Consider the following 21253-nt stretch of genomic DNA (forward strand, 5'->3'; position numbering starts at 1 on the left):
TTTAACCTCCTGAGCTCTGCTGCCGTCTCAGTAAATCATGGAAACATTGCTCAATAATACCGCTATAAAAGTACAGAACATGGCGTCTGTTCCAAGGAAAGACATCAAACATCCTTAATCTTCTCTTAAAATGTGATACTTTAAAAAGAATTTAAAGAATTTGGTTCATCTTTGAACCCTGAATTACTTTAAGTAAAGTTTTCCAAACATTTCTGTGGCAACCAGTTCACTTCTGCTGAAGAAAGTGGAAATATCACTAAAGATAACTCAATCAGAGGTTAGAAGGGAAATGTGGGTGACTGTTTACTCTTGCAATTTTCTATATCTGTTATGATACATAAACACGACAACAGAAAAGTTGTTTCCATGTGGAAGCAGCTGAATGAGCTTTCAAAAGCCTGGAATAAGACCCCAAGTCGAGGCAAGTTGAACAGGAGACGTCTAGGATGCAGAGCAGGAACAAAATGGAGAGCAAAGAGGGTGAATTTGAAAGGTTTTCTTCCCCTAATCATCATGGGAAATGTGACATCACCCACAGATGAAATGGACAAACTTGGACCCCAGACGAGGGTGCAGCAGCAATATTAGGAAATAAATGTTATTTTTATCAACCAAGACCTGGCTGCAGGAACAACTCCAACAGCTCTCTGCTCAGCTTTAAGATTATCCGGGCAGACAGAGACTGCAGACAGAGCGCTAACAGTAAAGGAGGAGGATTACAGAGCTGGTTAACAACAGATGGTGGAATAATGGTTCTCTGTTCCCCAGATGTTGAACTGTTGGCTGTGAGTTTCTGTCCGTGTTGTCTGCTGAGAGAGTTCACCTGTGTTAACTGCTGAGGCTGTGTGTGACATCATCAGCTAAATTGTTGCTAAGATACAAAACACCTCAACCCACTGATGGAGACCTCTGGAGATTTCTCGGACACCTTCCTCTCTGCTACATGTTTTTCTGCTGAATTAGTTTTTTCTTCTATTTTACCACCTATAACAATACCACATCTTTAATAGTAATTAATACTGCCACAATATGATTTCCCTTTGGGGATTAAATAAATAATATTGAATTAATTTCAGTTTTTTGCGTCATAGAGTTTGTTTCCAGCCGATAGTAAGAAGAAACTACAGAATAATTACTCCATTATTGGGCTCAGAGATGGTTTGAATACTATGTAAAACACAATGAATCCTGAAATAATCTTTATCGAGAGTAGGGGCGGAGCGTTGCTATGCAATGACGTCCCACCTCTTAACTCCGCCCCCTGCTTGTGTGCGGTGAGTAGCGGAAGTTCCGCCCCGTCGTGAACTGGGACAGCAAGTGGTGAGTCCATGAATTTGTATTAGCAATCGGACCGAGAATTTAATTTTAAACATTTTTATTCCGGTCCAAACTGAACTTCATCGAGGTATTTTAGCGTTTAACGGGTCCTCTAAAAAACGGCAGGTATTTTCATTAAAAATTTTAATCGTAACGGTCGCGCGAGGTTGACGAAGAGAGACACCGGCAGAGGACAATACAGTTGATGTGTGTACGACGTTAGCTTGCAGCTTCCCTTTCTGCCACTAGTTATCGTGTAGATGTGTGTGGGGGCAGCTAAAGCGGGATTAAAGCCGAGTGTGGGGTTTTGGAATCGGTTGGTGTGTGTTTTTGGGCCAGCAGAGGCTTTGTACCGATGAATGCCATCACAATCGCCGAGTATCGTAGCTAAGCTTCAACCATTCATTGTCTCCTTCCTCCTCGACATCCGCACCACCAGCGTCCTCTGCCTTACTTGCTTATTATTAAAATAAAGATGAAAATCATGGTTTAAGTTTGCCTGTTTGAGACATTGACATTAACTGGGATTTTTAACGTCCATCGGCGGCAGTTAAAGCTGCCGCCCGCCCACTGCCTCTAAAGCCGGACAGTGTTTGTTAGATGGGGGGGGGGGGGGGGGCTGCCTGTCACTCAGTGCCGCATATTATCCTGTTGTTTGCCAGCCATCCGAGGCCAGAGCTATAGAGTATATACAGAGTTACGACACTCCCATTGACTCTCGTTGTAAAAAATGGCGGCCGACACTTCCGGGTTATGGAGATGCCAATAGTTCCACTCTAGGCACCGAGCTCCGTTGAACTCAATTGCTCGTCAACAACAATTAATGAAACAACAGTATATACTCTATAGCTCTGTCCGAGGCCACAGAGCAGCGATCTGAGTGCGGCAGCCTGGTGTTTTTTTTATGTGTTTAAGCCGCACTGACTGCAGCACTCCACTGCTTTGCGTTTCTCTTAAATGTAATTTAAGTCACGCAGGATAGAGACTCGTGATGTGCTCTGAAACACGCGGGATTTTCTGTCTTTTTCCTCTGTTTTCAAGCTGTATTATTGACTTAACATTAAGTCAGCCATGTGACATCAATGGAAAACATTTCTGTTGGTGCTTTCATGTTGATTAGGAACCTACTTACGCTTTGACATCAAGAAACATCTAAATGCAGGATAGTTTTACAGCATCTTTAGCAAAATCACTGTAATTTAACCTCCCGCTCTGAGTCAGTACAGTAACACTACCAGTAATGACCATATAATTTAGTGACTATACAGGAGACACAAATCCAGACCTCAACTAACTTGTGACTTCTGTATTTCAGGCATATGAAGCACTAAAAAGCAGCACATTATTGCGATTTAGAGGCTAAAACCAGGAAATAGCTGGCTTTTTTTCCACTATTGAGGGATTGAGATGAATTAGAGTTTAACAGCTTTGCAGGTTAATCTGTTAATTGATTGTCAGAAACTTAATGTTTTGTAATTTCGCTAACATGTTATTCACAGAAGGTCTTCCTCAAGCAGAAATTTAGGTTTTTAATGTAAATAAGGCTGAAACACAGCTTAAAAGTGAATATCTGGTCTGAGCTCCTTTATTCTCCAACACAGCCTGAACCCTCTGAGACGAGCTTTCTGTCATTTCTTTAAGGAGTCTTCAGGAATAGTTCTCCAGGCTTCTTGAAGGACATCCCAAAGCTCTTCTTTGGATGTGGGCTGCCTTTTGTTCCGTTCTCTGTCAGATGATCCCACACTGCTTCAATAATGTTGAGGTCCGGGCTCTGGGGAGGATTCATCCCTCCATAAGACCTGTTGCCACTGATTTTCAGTCCACTTCTTGTGTCATTTGGCACAGCTCAGCCTTTTCTCCCTGTTTCCCTTCCTTAAGAATGGCTTCTTGACAGCCACCCTTCCATGGAGACCATTTCTGATGAGGCTTGGGCCAACAGTAGATGGATCAGCTGAAGGTCCAGATGCATCTCTCAGGTCCTGTCAGGTCACAGCTGGATTTTTTCCTCTTTCTTAAGGACATCACTTTCAGATCCTGTTCATCTGCTGTAGATAGTTTTTTAGGCCTGACACTTCTTCTTTTGTCCTCCACTTGTCCAGTTTCCTCAAATGTTTTAAGGACACACTGCACACCATGCTGAGATATGCCAAGTTTTCAGCTAATAGCTCTTTGGGAATCACCTTGTTGCTGCAGAAATCCTATTTTCTGTCTGTCAAACTGTGTTTTCTTTGCTGTTTTTCGTGGATGCAGCTAAAGAAATGGGAACAAATGATGTGTCTCTGTGACAGGCTGCTGGTAACAAAGTGCCTAAAGATCCAGTTTAAAATGGCTTCTTTGCTAAGTTCTCTGTTCTGTGTCGACACAACACTGGTTCATCCCTTGAGTTAGGAGCCTTTTTTCTGCTTGAATGGTTCATAGGTCAGAGTTAAGTGGCTAAACAAAGAAAAAACACATTGAACTCTGAAAATGAGTGACCTCTGAAAAGACCTTCAGAAGGCTGAGGAACCATTGACCAAAACCACTTTAAAAGATTAAACAAAGTCTGGCTGTTTAGAAGGAAAATATACAGACAACAAGGATTGATCAGGACCTTTGGTACAGTACTGAATGTCATTTTTCTGTCCATCGTTGCTTCAATAAAATAAGCAATTTCAGAATGTTATCTTGGGCTTTGGGCTCTTTAAAATGTAACAATGAATCCATAACTCAAAGGATTGATGGACTAATCACTCTCATTCCAGATTTTTATACTTCCTGAATCAGCCACATGCATCTCATCCGTCTACAGCTTAACTGTTTATCTTTAATTGCTCTTTTGAGGCCATTAAAAAAGCCAAATAACCATAAATCCAGCTGTGGCTTGTAGCTGCAAACATTTAGCACTTTTGCTGAAGAAGTTGACAGAATATTCATGCAAATGCAAACTGCAGCAGGTATTAAACAGAAGTAAGACCCAACCTATGTTGCAGTAGGTGATTTAGCTCACAACGTGACACTATTTTTATCTCCCTGCCTCCTCCAGAAGCCTTGATTCATTGTTTGTTACAGTGTGCAGGAAAACCTCATGCAGTGCTGCTGTGAGCAGACCCTGCTGGTAACGGTGATTCCTCTGAACAATAACCGCTGTAAGAAGGAGAAAAGCAGGTGTAAAAGGGATTAATCGGCTCCTTTCATGTGCTGTCGTGTCTTTAGAGCTTGTCCTACTTGTATCTGCAGCACTCCTCCATCTCTTTTATCTTTCTTTAATCATCTGTTCCTCTTTGCCTTTCTTTCACTTCTGCATTAGCGCTGCCGACCTTCAGCCGCAGTATTTCAGACTCGGTCTGTTCTCTTTCAGAGGCCAGCTGAGCTACTTTTGTTTCAAATGTGTCAGAATTAGGTGATATGAATCTTGTGCTGCACATCTGAATGATTTTGGACACGGGTTGAGGGAGTTTTCTTGGTTTTAAAGTGCTTTGGTCTTTCACTTTAAAGCACCTGTAGCAGAGTTTGTTTTTATTATCTGCTGATTATAATTAAAAGATGCACAACACAAAATATTCTATCTGGAAGCTACATACACTTATTGAAAAGAAACCAAGTGAGACATTTGGAGCTGAATCTAACAGAAGCCATTTAATTAATCTGGTGCCAACTCACCATCTTTGCATCGTGTGTGAATGACCCCGTTGGTCCAATCCGACAAGGTCGCACCTCCTAAAGTATAATTACAGCCACTTAGGGTTCATCTGACATATGATCAGCTGTTTGGGGGAATTTGACAGATTATTTTAATAAATCATAGTGTTCTCCAAATGATGATTATGATAATTAGCTATAAAAAGTAATTTTTTCTCAGCATCTGAGCCAAGAAACAGAAACAGTTTGGGCTGTAACTGAAGCTTCTGCTCTTCGTCTGCTTATATATCGGTTCGTGATGCACCGACGGTGGAATTCTGGTCCGATACAGCGGATGGACCGTTCTTATGGTGAAATGAGGATGTTTTCAGCTACGTTTTACCCTGAATGTTGTGGTGGTCCGGTCCATTGGTGAAGAAGGTGTGAGGACTTGTCTGATGCAGCTCACATGATGTAACGGGCAGTTATCTGTGCACAGATGCACTCAGCCTGAGAAACATTAACGGGAAAGTGACTAATGACTGAAAGCTGCTGCTTTAACAGACAGGTGAAGGCATAAATGTTACATATCTCCTGTTTTAAAAAGTGCTTTACAGACAAAACTAATGAGGCATCACAAGCCAAGAGTTTAAAACCCATAAATAATAGATTTTCTTTTGTTTCTTTACAGTCGTAAAAATATCCCACATGGGGACGTTTCCTTTGATTTTAGCCAGTGTCGAAACAGACTATTTCCTGATCTTTGGCCTTTTATTATTCAGCTATTACTCATTTATCAGGGGTCAGGACTCTGAGCTTTTGTCTGTATTTTGGACTCTTAAATCACACATTTACAGCCCACTTTTAGGTATTTTGAGGCTGGACATGACCTTCTGATAATAATCTGCCACCTGTGAAACAGCCGCGTTCGGCCGTAGCAGCCGTGGAATTTTAACACCGGCGGTGTGTAATCCTGCTAAAGGATTACACATTAACCTCTGATTCCGTCTGATTTCCCCGTCTTACCTCGTCCTGTTCCACATCATCCGAAAAGCCAAAGGCCATGAACAAGCGAGGGCTTTTACAGCCGGAGTTTACTGTAAAACAGCCGCCTGATCTCATGCTTGTTATCAGCAGTTGACTCACAGCCGGCTGCGGTCAATTTATTGAGTACAGCAGGCGAGTTTAATTTAGTTAATGAGTCCAACCACTTGCTGACTATATAAACCTGCCTGTCAGGAACACATTACGCTGCTCATGAATGCTGTTTGAGGCCCAGCAGTCACGAGGTGTGTGTGTGTTTGTGAGGTATGTCCAGCTTTGTTGTTCCCTTCTGGGGTTGAACGGCTGCCATGATGCGTTCACTGCTGTCAGAAAAGTATTCAGTCCTGAACTACATGCAGGTTCCTGCAAAAATCCTGTCAATCCATACAAGCTCTGCTCTTTTCAGAGTTGGAATCCATGCCGAGGAGACGTGGTTCAGAAAAGACGAGACTTTAAAATCGAATTTTAGACATTTCTGAAAAAGAAATCTCTTTATTTCAATTGATGAGAAACATTTGGTTGTAATGGGCCTGAGAGTTAAGCCAGTTACTGACCAATCGGTGAAGTCGGTCGAAAAGAAAATGAATTGTCAGTAAAACCCGAGTGAAATTGGATTTTTGAGGTCATTCCTCAGTGAAACTGCATAGAGCAATTATTTCAAAAAGTGACTGTTTGGACATTATCATTATTTATGTCCACATTTCCCAACTCAAAACCACATAAACTTTAATTTTATCAGTCTTGAAACACTTTTCAGGCTCATTTATATCACAAGAGAGGACGTGGCCTTTTATTGATTCTTATATTATATAAAGATGTGTTCAGGCTTCAGTATCCCAGGCCTGAAAAGCTTTTATCGACACTGAAAACGCAAAACTTGTCGAGTACTTTTCAGATTAATGCAGTAACGGATGTATTTGATGAACTGTTGGGAATGTGACCACGAGACAATCAAGTGGTCTGTTTGCTCGGAGGACAAAATGTGCAGCCTGGCGGGAAAAGGTTGGATAAATATTAAACCTAAAGGCAGAACAGATTGATTGTCCTCCAGTGATGCAGCTTATCTGAAGTGTCCAGAGGTTCCAGTTGTTCAGATGCTGAGAGACTTTCCAAAGGTTTTCAGGGAGGATGAATGACTCGAGCTCTTGGTGCAGCGGACAGATGGGCTGGTGCTGAATCACTAATGGGCACAGAGCACCATTTCCAGTCAGAGGAGGAGCGTTATTATTATTATTATGGACTGCTGTCATCAGGAATGAGATGGTTGGGCTGTTAATGTCTTCTACTGCAAACGTAAACCACAGATAGTGAGTAGCATATAGAAAGGATCAGAAACATATTCCCACAGATATTTAGACACGTACCGATGGCCAGATGTGGCCACAAGTTGGGTGGCGCTGTTGCCCGTGGTAACACACACTTGTCTGTCTTCATGCAGATCGCAGCGAGCTAACGCCAGACATCGTGTTTTCGGTTTAAAATCCTCCGCGAGGAAAACACCTTGAAACTCTGTCCTGTGACTGCACCAAACTTAGTAAGTATTCAATGTTTGTCAGGCTGGGCAATGAGGCCTAAAAAGGTCTGTTTTACTCGATTTACGATTTTTAATGGATGTTAATCGTTTTTTTATACTACAAATCACAGAAATGATCGTCCCTTCCGGGAGTTTACGTCAATTTAAAGTGCAACGAAACCCAACCTTTCAAACATGCCGGTAAAACAAGATGGCCGACCCTGCCGCTGTAAACAACAATGAAAATATAACTTTGCCACAATATGTGTTTATCCACAAGCTACAAACAGTATCCCAACTATCAGGGAGCTAGTTTATTGATTTTAAGGATATATCTTAAAACATGCTTCACTTTAAGCTGTGAGACTTCAAACGAGTCTGTTGTAAAAATACACTCTGTCCAGCTTTCTCACGATCTGTGCAGATGTGCAGGTGGGGCAAGGAAACTTCGACTAAATACCTGAGATCTAAAGTTTTCATCCATCCATCATCTACCGTTTATCCGGGGGTCGGGGGGGCAGCAGCTTTAACAGAGAAACCCAGACGTCTAAAGTTTTCAGCATGTGAATAAAGTTTTTCACCGTATTTTCATGGTATCTTTTTAGTGAAATGCAGTGCGAACACATCCCTGATCTCTTTCTACCAGGTTCTTTTGAAGGAGAGTATCAGCAGGGGGAAAAATGTGATTTTCATAAAAAGGAATTGTCCTCAACAGCTAATTTGAAATAGTCTCAAAAACTGATTTATCGCCCAATAATTCCATGAAGGAACATGGCATCTTCGGTCTGGATTGTTTTTAAGGGGTTCGACTTCCTGCTGGACTGTTGCTGCTACTTCACTTAACGTTGGCAGTTTTGCTTTTGCAAACGCTGGATTTTTTTCTTCATACTCGTCATATCGTCATGGAGATTTGCCACAACTCTCTGATCTCTGACCAGAATATTTGCAATGAACAGACGTGTTGTTTTTCTTTTTGGCCACGAGTTGTTTTTCACTCGTTTTTCTTGTTCGTCTCTCTCAAACATACAAGTTTTTGTGTTCCATTTAACGCAAATAAAGCTGTCTTTGCGATATGTTTCGCACATGCTGTGACACCCTAATGTGGAGCAGTGTGGGCTACTCTTAGTCTTGTTGGTGCTGTTGTTGGTGCTTTAGCTTTACTCTGCTGTGGAAAACAGTCAAAGTGGAAAACCTTCTGCTTTGAGGGGCCGTATAATAATGAAATTGTCCAGTGCCGGTGTTTTCTGAGCTTTTTACAGACGATTCTTTGCTATTTATTGTTTTAGGCGGCTTCTCTTCTTTGTTACATCTGTTGTAATCTCACTTTTTCTTTGTCAAACGTTCAGATTTGAGGTTCAGTAATATTTACGCGATTCAATCAGTAGATTAGAAGTACAATTCGGCCTTCCATCAAGGGTAATCAGGAAGCGAATCATTTAGATTTATGCAGAACATTCTTCATTTGTAAAATCAACTTTTCAGATCCCAAACTGTGATGTTGACACTTAAAACTGCTTCTTACCCAGTTTGACATTTAACTACATCAGTGTCTTGTTTGTAAAGATGTACTAAAATAGAAGATAATCCAATCTTCTAATTTAGCCTTCCAGCGCTAATATGGCAGCTAATCTAATATATTTCAGTTAAAGGCTGCAGTGAGTTTTCATATAAAGCTCCAAACAGGGTCTTGGTACTTTTCTGTTAGATATATGAAAGGAAATGTAATGAATGGAGGGTTCACTCAGTTTTTTATATATATAGAAATTAAGTAATTATTGGGTGCAGGTTTAATCCAACAGAATTTGATAGAAATAGATGTAAATATCTACATTATGAACGCACAAGTTCCACCTTTAGCCACATGTACTGACGCTTTACTGCCTCATCTGGCTTTAAGGATTTTTAGATTTACCAAACACACCCACAGGAAAACTTTCAACTATGAATTACTTCAGCAGCCGTCATAATTCACAGCCTGAAACATCAAACTCAGTTTAAAACAATCAGAGATGCAGACTAACAGCAGCTCGAGTGAAAGCACTTTAAAAAATTAGCTTCTCATTTGGTTTTAATTCAATCTGATTAAACCAGTTTAATCAGATGTGTTGCAGTGACTCCACTTCATTAGCAGCAAAGCAGTTTGTTTGATTTGTGAATCTGAAACACCATGAACTAAACTCTGCAGAGGTGTAATCTGCCTGCAGCTGAATCTAAAAACAAGCCTTAAAACGTGTTTTCTCTGTCGTTTCTCCTGACCGCAGCACCTCTCACAGTGTATGTGTGGCAACAACATGTCTGTGCCGCTGCTCGCCGAAGCTGTGACGATGTCCGGAACCGAGAAGGAGACCGCGGCGGTGAGTTTAACCACAGAAACCACCTCTTTTACCTCAGATGTCTGTTGATTGTTGTAGTCGGAGCATCTTTGAGGAACAGAGCTGCTGAGGATGAGCCTCCAGCTCCAGATGTTTCCACGTTGAAATCGATCAAACAACCACGCCGCTGCAGGTGTTGATATTAAAGAAATGATGGATGTAGAATATCTAACAAACAGTTTTGTTCGTGCTTTGTTAAAAATGTCCCGATCGTTGACATTTTTATGATCAGGTGACTGGATGTTGAATTTTTTTGTGCTGACTTAGTTTGAAGCAGAGTCCTTGTGGTGCTCTGTGTGGCCTGGTGGAAAAGGCAAATCTCTAAGCACCTGCCCCAGATTCTTCTTGGGATAGAATAAAGTCAAATAGTATTAAGTTAAACTGAGATTGAGTAAGTTACCCGACTCCTTCTCTGTCTTTATCATCTTTGTGAGAGAAGGACGTTGAATTTTTGCTGCAGTTCAAGATTATTCGACAGAGAATTTGTTTCTTAATCTTAAATCAACAAGAAACTTGGCATATTGTGCTTTTTTATGAACAATTTGGCACAGTTTCCTGAGGTCTTATTGTCACGGGATTCATGAAAGGACCCAAATGCAGACATCAGACTAAGTGGATTTTAATAGAATAGAACAAAAGCGCTGCCACGGCTGGACAAGAGCAACCAGTAAGGAGAAAACGAACAACGGGGGAGCCGACAAACTGACTGACACCAAAGCAAAGACAAACAAACGACGTTGGAAGACAACCAACGAACACTGAAAACCAAGGAGAATATTTATGAAGGGAATGATGGCAAAATGAGCGGCAAGTGAGGCGATTAGCAACAAAAAAAACAGGTGTGACAAGGAAGTAAACAGGACTGAATACAAAAGGGGGGGAAACTACTAAATAAAACATGAAGCAAGGGAATAAAAAAGCAAAAAGTGAACCGAGAGACAGAAATATCATAGACTGTGACACTTATTGAGATGTTTGAGACAGGCTTTGGTTAAAATACCTGTTAGTTTAAAGCCTCGGGAGATATTTCCTAAAACTGTCCCTATGCCCAGGCAGTAAGACAGGAGACTCCACTGGAATTTACACACATTTTGCAAAGTAAGGAATGTAAATAAGCTGCTCATTTACTGGCTAACAAACTACTGTAATGATATGCTGGGCTAAATACTGTCATTTAGTCATTTAATAGTATTAAGACTTTTCACACCCTTTCATGCATGACTTTTTAGGACTTTTACCCTAAAACACTCGTTGTTTAACGCTACTCGTTCTGTTTCGATCTCAGCCTCCATAAACTGTGACTCACTTTGCTTATTGTTAAATCTGATGTATTTCTGAAGTGAATCCGGCAACTTTAAGGTTAAGTTAAGGGGTTAATTAGGTGTTTATGGCCACTAAGGATCAGAAAGAGCCTCTTCGTGAAACACAGTTTTAGATACAGACTTAATCAATACATTCACTTCAATACAAAGAAATTAGATTAAAACACGAATATTGAATTTTAAACAAGTTTTTGCTTTTGTAGAAATTCACAAATGTGGAATGAGAAAATAAATGTGGAGTAACAGTAAACCCAGAAAGATTAATCTGACTAAAAAGACCAAAAATAAGCAAAGATTTGGCGTTTCTGTCCTGTTGCTGCGGATGGAACAAGTAGCAGAACACGTTGTGCTGCGTAAACCTGCAAAAACCTCAGAATCAAAGCCGCCTGTCTCCAAACAACGTGGAGGAAAAAGTGTTTTCATGTCTCTGGCCAGCGAGCCGTCGTTTACCAGCTTTCTAGATGACCATCACTCCCTTTCATGGTTTCTCTGCGGGGGAGTGGGTGAAAACTGGCAGTGGACGCTTACTTTGGCAGGAGTAAAAGATTGGCACCTGATTTTTCTTCGTTTGGGAACAAGTGAGCGCCAACCACCCTGCTTACAGAAGGCAGATCGCCTCCCAGATCAGTCGTTTTTACGTCACCTCTGCAGAGTCGGGGGGAATCGAACATGCTGCACCGACCGCCGGGAGATCGCAGCCCGAAGCCCTTCTGGTGATATTATTTCTGCTGTTATCAGACAGCAACATGTGGACCTGAAGGGTTGTTTTGGTCATTAATCTGCTGTTTTTAACTGTGCTGCAGGTGATCTTCCTTCATGGGTTAGGAGATACAGGGTGAGTAAGTTTGGTCGTCACTGGACCTGTTTTTAATGTCACTTTGTTGTCTTTATTTCAGTGTATTCATGTCATGTAAATGTTCTTTGATGGTCTCCTGTGGCTGTCCAACAGAAAGTTATTTTACTGAGCTGCCAGTCGTAATCTGTTATTTCTCCATCTCACAGTTCCAGATTCACATTGAAAAACACCCGTTGTGGCCTTTTTTAAATGTATATATATTACAGTTGCTTGTGCTTTTACACCATCTGATATTTGGCTTCTGTTTGATGGAAAAATGAGTTTTCATCTCATCTCTCCCACTGAGATTTTACGTTTCATAAGGACATTCATGACCTTGTTTCTGGAGTAAAAAATAGTCCCGGAGTAATCACTTGATTCAATAAGAGTTAACTGCTTTAGCTCTAATAAATACAAATAAATGTCCAGAGGTGGAGCGGCAGGACAGCTGTGAACGTTGCTTTTAAAGCTACAGGAACTCAATCCTGGTTTGTTCAAACGAAACTGCCAACAGTGGTTCAGACGATTCAAAAAGTTTCCAGATTGTCAACTACACTGTAAACTAAATCAAACTCTGATGCCCAACACTTGCCCTCTTATACAGTTCACATAGAGGTTAAATAGAAGGTAAAACAGGGTTCAGTCGCCATAGAGAAGCAGTGTTAAAAATACAAGACACGGAAAAAAGGTCACCAAGAAGGTCAGAGCGCTAAACGAAAAGAAACTAAATGAGGCTTCTTTTCATTTTGTGGCCATATTTATTTTTAAAAGTTAACGGTCATAATCACATTATTTCTTGCTGCTTTGCCATTGGTTGGTTGGCAGCTGTCAGAAAAACTCTCTCAAAATTAGGCTCCGAGTCGCTGGATACGATTAACACAAAACATTTAGTCCGCACAACCTGTCAGGAAGCTGCTCAGAGTGGTCTGACTCACAAAATGGTGCTGTTGCTATTTATATTATTTATGTTTACTGGCCACACAATATTATGGGAAACTAACATTACGAGCCATTCAATGTTATGGGAAAACGATTTTAAGACAGTCAAAAACAATTTTGCTTGCTACACAGTGTTATGAGAACCAAAAAGTAGGAGGAAGCTCCCCCCCCCCCCCCCCATCACAAAAACCTTTATTCTTGACGCTTTTCTCATAGTATAACTCCATAATCTTTCTAACATTTCCCTCCTGTTTATGCTATGAGAAAATAGGGACTAAACACTGTAAAAACTCATCATCTTGTGTTGAATTATTTTAAATCTTTGACATTAAAATCTTCCCCTGGTTGCAGTGCTTAGGAACGAAAAACCCATTTTCTGTCACTCATGTTTTTATTTACGGGGAAATTCTGCTATGGACCCATCCCCCACTTAATTACTCACTCAGCATCAAACAGTTGATTCAGATGAATGGCAATGGATATATGTGTGATCAATATCTCAATATCTGTACCAATGTCTCTGAACCCGTCTCACTGTCTGATGTGAAGCTGCTGTTTTTAGCCACAATCATCTCACTTTTCTTTAATTTTTGGCCACAGAAACTAAGTCAGAAAGCCATTTTTCAGCTCGTATTGAGCTGATTTTATTATTTTTCCATTTTCCACCAGACCTTCTATACACTTACATACTTTAAAGGTGAATCTGATGAATTTGTTAATTAATGTTGGCAGAGAAGTTAAATATTGTATATTTTTAAAATCCTGCCTGTGACTCTCGTTGTATTTGCCCACGATGCGTTCACTGACCTTTCCAAACGTGGTAATTGAGGCCCCACGTTCCTGTGTGTTTTATTTGGCACCACTGAAAACGTGATTTGTTTAATGAGCGTGATGCCATCTGGTTTTAACAGATGCTCCGATGGAACGGAGATCAGAAACATACCTTATTTATTCCCTTTCAACATGCATTGCCTCAGAGTAACAAAGAGCTGTTTTCTGTTTTCTGTCAGGCACAGCTGGGCAAACACTCTGTCGGGGATCCAGCTGCCTTACGTCAAGTTAATCTGCCCCCACGCGTAAGTTGTTGTTTTTCTCCTCCGTTTTCTCTTATTCTTACAAAACTGTAATCAAGCACATATTCGTAAGGGTTTACGAAGGCTGTAGTTTATCCACTTTAAATGAATAAACCGCCTCTTCCTCTGCAGGCCTAAAATCCCGGTCACTCTCAACATGAAAATGGTGATGCCTGCCTGGTGAGTTGGTGTGATGAAAGACGTGGCCTTTCAGCTCAACACTGGGTGCCATTGTTTCCCCGAAACCACATTAGGCTTTTGACAATACTGCAATTGTGTCTATTGATTATCTTTACGCTGCATGTTGCAGGTTTGACCTCATGGGGCTCAGCCCCGACGACCAAGAGGACGAATCTGGAATCAAGAAGGCAGCAGAAAACAGTGAGTTCAACAGTTTTAGATGTTAGGCTTTGGTCAAAACAGTCTGTTTTTGGGGTGGAGACTTAGCAAGAGCTCAACCTTTTTGTGAGGTCAGCAGCTACTACTTGATATAGATAGTTCCTCTATTGATCCCAGAGGGAAACAGTTTAGCAGTTAGCTGTAAGTTAGCAGCAGATGCTAGCAAACAGTGCTTTCTCATCAACAGAAATGGACCAAGCCGGAGATGTGCACAGCGTAACTCGTAGTAATGCATGTGTACCGTCAATTACTGTATATTAACCTCATTAAACAATTGTACTTGGAGACCTACATCTTTATAAGAAACATGCCAATAATGTAACGTTAGCACACTGAGAGCGGTACACGGCGTTCAATGTAGCGGCGAGAGTGAGGAGAGGACCGGTGGTGTGTTGGAAACACACCTTAAACACAGCTGCAGGTTGTCTGAGTTACAGAACGGAACCGTTCAACTAGAAAGCTTCAGCTAACAAAGTAATGTGGGAACAATAATGTTCATCTTTCAGAAAGGAACAGCAGTAACTCCTCAGAAGTTGGTGTACGTCATCCTCATTAGCTAAGCTGTTAGCGTTAGCTGCTGCTAATAGAAGAAATAAATCAATAAATAAATAAACCATGAGGAGTTATTTCTCAGATGCTTCCATTTCCCTGCTCTGAAGTTCAGGCTCTGAGAGTTGGAACTGATCCTCTTTGTGGCTCAGTTCCTTCAGTCCAGCGTTGAACTGGACCAAGTTGTTAAAACTGTGGGATGAAAAGTGTTCGCTGCACATTCACAGTCTGTAGCTAACTCTGCTGGAACATTAGCCTCAGATATAGTTTATCCACTGGGCTCTTATATCCTCTGAGGCTGCTGCTGGATGGAAGATGCATGCTCCTCAGTACAGCTGACAGCAGAACATTTCCACCAGAAGCTGGCTTCATCCGCCCAGCAGGGTGGCTGTGAGTGGGCGGGGCTTAGCCGAGGAGGCGGGGTCAATTTAAGGAGCGAGTACTGCTCCCAGGAACAGGAAGGAATATGTCCCTTTAACTTGCTTTATTGCTTAACATTAATCAACATGTTTTATGGTGTAAACTGAGCGGGACTCCAAAACTATTCAGTGGGTTTGAAAAGCATATTTTCTTTTAAAAAGATGGTTAAAATCGCCTCATTTGTCACATCCAGAAGCAGTAAAAAAGGAGTTTTTCTGACAGTCCTTTAATGAATAATGTGAGATTCGTGGGACTGTCAGAATAACCAAATATAAGCTTATTTACACCGACATATTCATGTTTTAGTTGTGAAACAGAGGAATAACAAATAAATAAAGAGGGAAATTAAAAATATTCCAGTTGAAATAAGATTGAAACTGAACGACAGGGCAGTCTGCTCTGATTGGTCGTTTTATTGTGGCCTGATTTGTGTTTTTACAGTACATAAAATGTTGTTTAAATAGCCTTTATTAGCACATGTTTTCTATCAAAATTACAACAGAGTTTGACAGATACTTTTATTGATTACTTTGAAGCTTCCGCAGACTGGCGTGCTGCAGATAAATGTTGAATGCTTGTAAGGGATTCAACATTCAATATTCCTGCGCTATCTGCTGCGCTCTGCTGGTGACTTCCAACAGAAAGCAAATATGTCACAAGGATCAACTCATGAAGTCTGTTTTAGGGAGGCTTAGTTAGCCGTTCATCCGCCAGTACTAACTGGTCTTTAGGTGTTCAAAATTAGTTCTAAGCTTTTTAAGCTCAAAGAAAGTTTTTCCAGGAGGAAAATTATGTACAATTCTATTAAAATCAGTTATAATGTTTTAGGATAAACTTTGATGCACTAAACATCACCTGAATGAAAAGCTTTTCCACAAATTTTGAATTTCAGCAGATCTGATGCAGAGTAATTGGTGGAGCCCGATCAGGCCTCTGGAGCCGACCAATCAGGGCATACTGCCCTCTTCTATGGGTGGCTAACACTGCCATAATTCAAAATATATATAAATGGCTAAATAGATACATGTAAGATTATAAAGGCCATGAAAATAAAAATTTAAAAGATTAATGCAAAAATGATTAAATAGAAAAGTGAAATAAATCAGTTTTTCTGCTTTAATTTTAAGTTGGATTTGTTTAAGCTTTCGTTATAGTTGCTTTTTATTTACTCTGCTGCTCAGTTTTCAATCATATTATTCTTTTAATGGTAATATTTTTAATTTCCCTCTTTGTTTTTTTGTTACTCCTGTATTTACTTACGTAAATAACATCGAATTTATTGATTTATTCCCTCCAAATGATTTATTTCTGTGAATATCAGGTTAAATATTTGATGCAACAAAGGCCCGATGCTGTCACACTTTTTGATTTTAACAGCTGATTTGAGCAATAAACGGTAAAGTCCTGATTCTGAAGATTTAAAAGCATCAAGTGCTTCAGAAAAACTGTGTTGGTTTATCAAACCTCGCTTCTTACATCCTGTAACAACTTTAAGTTTTCCTTCGTGTAGGCAGAAAAAAAGACTTTCACTCTAAATATATCTTTCTTTTTAATACCCACTAGTATGGTGACACTTTTATCTGATCTTATTCAGTTTTGCTGTATTTTATTGTTTTTACTGTTATTTTATAGTTTTTTACTTATTCTTTTCTTTATTTATTATCTGCTCTGAAGCACTTTGACACACCGAAATGGATTGTTGTAAAGAGCTGTATAAATAAATTACATTTCCAATTCTTTGTTGTTTTTAACAATCTCCCCACAGGCTAATTTTAAACCAAATGGATTAATTCAAAGTGTGACAGGAGGAAGCATCGTAGCACATCAGCAGCTCTCTGTAACGCCGTTTTACTTGTTTTTCTCCAGTTAGGGCCATAATCGAACACGAGGTCAAAAATGGGATCCCCCCACACCGTATAATCCTCGGCGGCTTCTCTCAGGTGAGGCAGCAGTCCCATTTATATGACAGTTTCTAAGATAATGCTTGTTAATGACCTGTTCCTCCTCAGGGTGGGGCCTTGTCCCTGTACACCTCCCTGACCTGCCAGCATCAGCTGGCTGGTGTTGTGGCCCTCAGCTGTTGGATGCCTCTTCACAGGACTTTCCCTGAGGTACTGCCACAGTTTTACTTCACAAATAAATAAATAAAAAACAGAAGTGAACATACACTGTGTTTTTCTCTCAGGCATCAAGCGTCAGCAGGAACATCCCGATCATGCAGTGCCACGGCGAGATGGACCCCATGATCCCCGTGCTGTTTGGTGCCATGACGGCAGAAAAACTCAAAACCATAGTCAACCCTCAGATGGTCACCTTCAAAACCTACCCAGGGCTCGTTCACAGCTCCTGTCCTCAGGTACTGCTGCTTTATTGTTGGTCTGCAGCAAATTACACAGCTGTTTTAATTTGAAATCGCCATTTTGCACCTCCTGATTACATCCAAACCGGGTTACGTGTGAAATAAAAACCATTTGCCCGAGTTTAGGACCGATTCCTTTAATTCCAAGCCACGATTCCTGCTCCTCCTCATGTGGAATGATCGAGGGTCGGCTCGATCCGTTTATATTTACTTTTAATGACAGCTCAACACATACCGGCATAAGAAAACGTCCCGTAACCCCGGCAACAACACATTCGCATCCACTCGAGCATTCTGCGTTACAAAGTAACTGTTACTATGGCAACATCGGCTCCACTTTCTAACCATGACGCCTCACAGCTGTTAAGCTGTATTTTTAATGACTTTTAGATTGAAACATTGAAATTCAGGTGTATTCTCGCTGATAAAAGGGCAATGTGATGACTGTGGGTTTTTACCTTTTTTAAGGCTTTTTTAATGTCTGATTTCTTCTGCTTTCTTGCAGGAGCTGGAAGATGTAAAGGAATTTATTGAGAAGTATTTGCCCCGGATCTGACCTCACGTCATCCCCACTGTGACCCCCCCTCGAGACACTGACCTCCGCCCCTGATCTGCCATTCTCCCACAGGAAACAGCCATGACACCACCCCCCCCCTTCATCAACACGCACTTTTACACATTTGATAGTAACGATTTGATCCAGCCCAACAACACTTACACGAGTCTTAGCCTTCGGAGGGAGAAACACCAACTTACACATTACATTCCCCCCCTTTTTTTATTTAAATCCTCAATCTGTTGCTTTAGTTCAGTTTTTCTTTTTCCCTTTGACCTCATTTTGCTTCTTTTTCATCAGCTTCTTTTAACTGCCATGCTTCCCTCTGCCATCGCTGTCAGTTACTGGAAAACCAACAGTGAGCCGCCCCCTCGGTGCTGTTTGCCACTGTTCTATCTGCTTAGAGCGCAGTCATACTGGATCTGGCTTCCTTATCATTTCCACTTCCTTCCTCCAGTTGTTCGTTGACACATCTGCATTGTTTAAAATCTGACCTCTAATGTCCAGAGAGAGTTTAGGACTTTTTTCAGACGTCAGAAACGCGGCGTTAAAGGCTGACGGCGGGAGAAACCTTAAAGTTAAAGTAAATCAGTCACATAAACGTACAAAAGGGAATTTTTACCATTCGTGCACAACGATGCACTCTATTTGATCTGGAAAGTCAAGATTTCGTTAACCTGGATGCTCCACTTCAGTGAGCAAACCCCACTGGTTTTTGCTTTTAAGCCCGTCGCCATGCTGCTTATCTCAAGCATGCTGTGGTTTTTAAAGGCTCTTATACACCAAACTGCAGTCAATAACCAGCTGGATCTCATATTGTGTTGTCTGTGTCCGGCCGCCAGGCAGGACGTAGCATCAGGGCATGACTCTCCAGCACAGAAAGGCTCAGTGGTCTGAGGTGCAAAAAAACAAAGGAAACCAGAAAGGTTTGAATTGTAAAGAAATGTAAGCAAAGCAGTGTCTACTTATGATGATTTAAAACCGTGACGAGTGAGACCTTTGTTGTTGGAGCTCTAAGAAGACAAAAAGAAGATAAAAATCCACACGAAATGGGTAAAATCGGGTTATCTGGTTACAACAAGCTGAATCAGCTGGAAAAAGTCCGACATTGTAGACGAAGCACAGAAGAAGATGAGAGGCAGAGGCTCGGCGTTTAAGGGCTTTAAGACGTAGCAGTTGGAAATGTAACAGAGTGAGTTGGTGGTCGCAGGTTTTATTGCTTTTACAGCAGCGACACTAAACATTGTGGCTAACATTCAGGAAGAGTTTTCTCCCAAAGATGAGAAGAAAGAACCGAATAACGTAACGAGCAACTGAAAGCGTTCAGATTTTGGGTGGTGCAGGTGTTACGGATAAAGAAAACCACGGAGGAGGAAGGTTTGGACAGTGCCATGAATCAGACGGCCTGAAAAGCAGATCAGATGCTGAATGAGACCCGCCGCTGCTGTGTGAGTCTGTTAATGCGACTGCAGCATCTCTGACGCAGGCTTTAGGGACATTAACAGAACACAGTTTTATCTGCGCTGCTGTCTGAGCTACGGAGGAACCATCCGGTCTGACTGCAGCTGACCCACAGAGCCTGACTCTTCTGGTTTCCCACCATCTCATCCATTCCACACACTGCAGCCTGTCCGGGTCTAACAACAAAGGCTCTTTTTACTGGAAAATGCACCCCTGTTGGAGCCCCTTGCTATTTCTTTTCTTAAGTGAATCTGTTAACTTACCTTGAATCACATGAACAAGTTAAACTGAAATAAATGAAAACTAATCAATCAATGCTTTTGCTGCTCTGTGCTTTTCTTTTGAAGCTGTCCAGCCTGCATGTTTGTGACCTCTTTGTGTGAATCTGTATGTTTTAAGTAGCTCAGTTCACCTCTTCCTTTTGAAACAACACTGCAGGCTTTAAGGTGGATGACAGACCCGCACAGACTGCACATAATGAATCGTTGCACCAACACTCTCCCCCTCCTAAACCCAGCTGTCCCTGCACAGCCAGCCTCCTTCCTATGATTCCCAGCTCAGTTTCAGTTGCTTTGAGCTCTGGAGAAACCTGTTTCCTCCATATCTTTGGCACCATGTTCTCAGCTCCCTCCTTTGGCTCCCTGCTGTAACCCACTAACCGAATACAGCCGGTCAGATTTAAAGATAAACCATTAATGTTCACAGAGGGAGAGCTTCGGCGAGAAGCTGCTCCAACATGACCGTGGGAGTGTAACGGAGTGCGTTTAATAATTATAATAATATTTGAATATATATCGAGTGTTTTTCATTTTCCTTTGAGAATGTTTTGCTCTCAACGTGATTATCTGTTCTGCTGTTCTAAAACCTGATTTAAAGGCACAAAAACATTCAAAAAAGGATGAACGACGTCTGTTTTGATTGTTGTCGATGAATGTCTCATCTCCTCCACTTGCAGCCTTTTGGGTTTTTTGGTTTTTCAGAGTTTCCTGTCGTCTCGTGTTCTTTTTCCTGGGTTATAATTGTTTAATATTTTTCATGTTTTGTTCGATTTGTTGTCTTTTGTCACTGTTGTCATCTCATCCTTTAACGTGTCTGTTTATAATGAGAGACTGCTGGTCTCTCCACGTATTGTTTCCAGAACACCTGTTTGCAGAATAAATGACCCTATTCCTCCCCTCCTCCAAAAAGAAAAAAAAAAAAACCCAACAAACTTTTTGAGTTGACTCTTTCTTTTTCCATATCTGGATGTACAATTCTCACCAACTAAATGAAGGGTTTTCTTTTGTTTTGATTGTTTTCTGCACTTCAAAGTGATGCTCAAACCCTCAAAAGTATAAAATATTACGTAGCGTTAAGCAAGAAAAACCAAAATGAAAGAACAATTTGTTTTAAATATATTAATTATGCTTCGTACAGATAAAGATGTTTTATAGTTTGAGTTTTTCATCACTTTTAAATGCGTGAAAACAAGTACAAAATCTACAAATACAGATATGC

At 41.0% G+C, this 21253-nt stretch overlaps 2 protein-coding genes across 2 annotated transcripts in view; one reads left to right on the forward strand and one right to left on the reverse strand.

The window, feature by feature from the left end:
• LOC140275544 (tripartite motif-containing protein 16-like) overlaps positions 1-21253 on the reverse strand; it is a 292422-nt gene that overhangs the window by 47442 nt on the left and 223727 nt on the right. The gene's annotated exons all lie outside the window — the stretch shown is intronic.
• lypla2 (lysophospholipase 2) lies at positions 1263-20071 on the forward strand. Its single transcript, XM_072371068.1, has 10 exons — positions 1263-1320; positions 9733-9825; positions 11969-12000; positions 13950-14015; positions 14145-14192; positions 14323-14393; positions 17247-17320; positions 17390-17491; positions 17566-17736; positions 18245-20071. Exons 2-10 carry the CDS (start codon positions 9748-9750, stop codon positions 18293-18295), a joined length of 693 nt encoding a protein of 230 aa, XP_072227169.1. The 5' UTR covers positions 1263-1320; positions 9733-9747; the 3' UTR covers positions 18296-20071.

This window comes from Leuresthes tenuis, unplaced genomic scaffold (genome assembly GCF_036924035.1).
Source record: "Leuresthes tenuis unplaced genomic scaffold, fLeuTen1.0.hap1 SCAF_18, whole genome shotgun sequence".
Taxonomy (NCBI): Eukaryota; Metazoa; Chordata; class Actinopteri; order Atheriniformes; family Atherinopsidae; genus Leuresthes; species Leuresthes tenuis.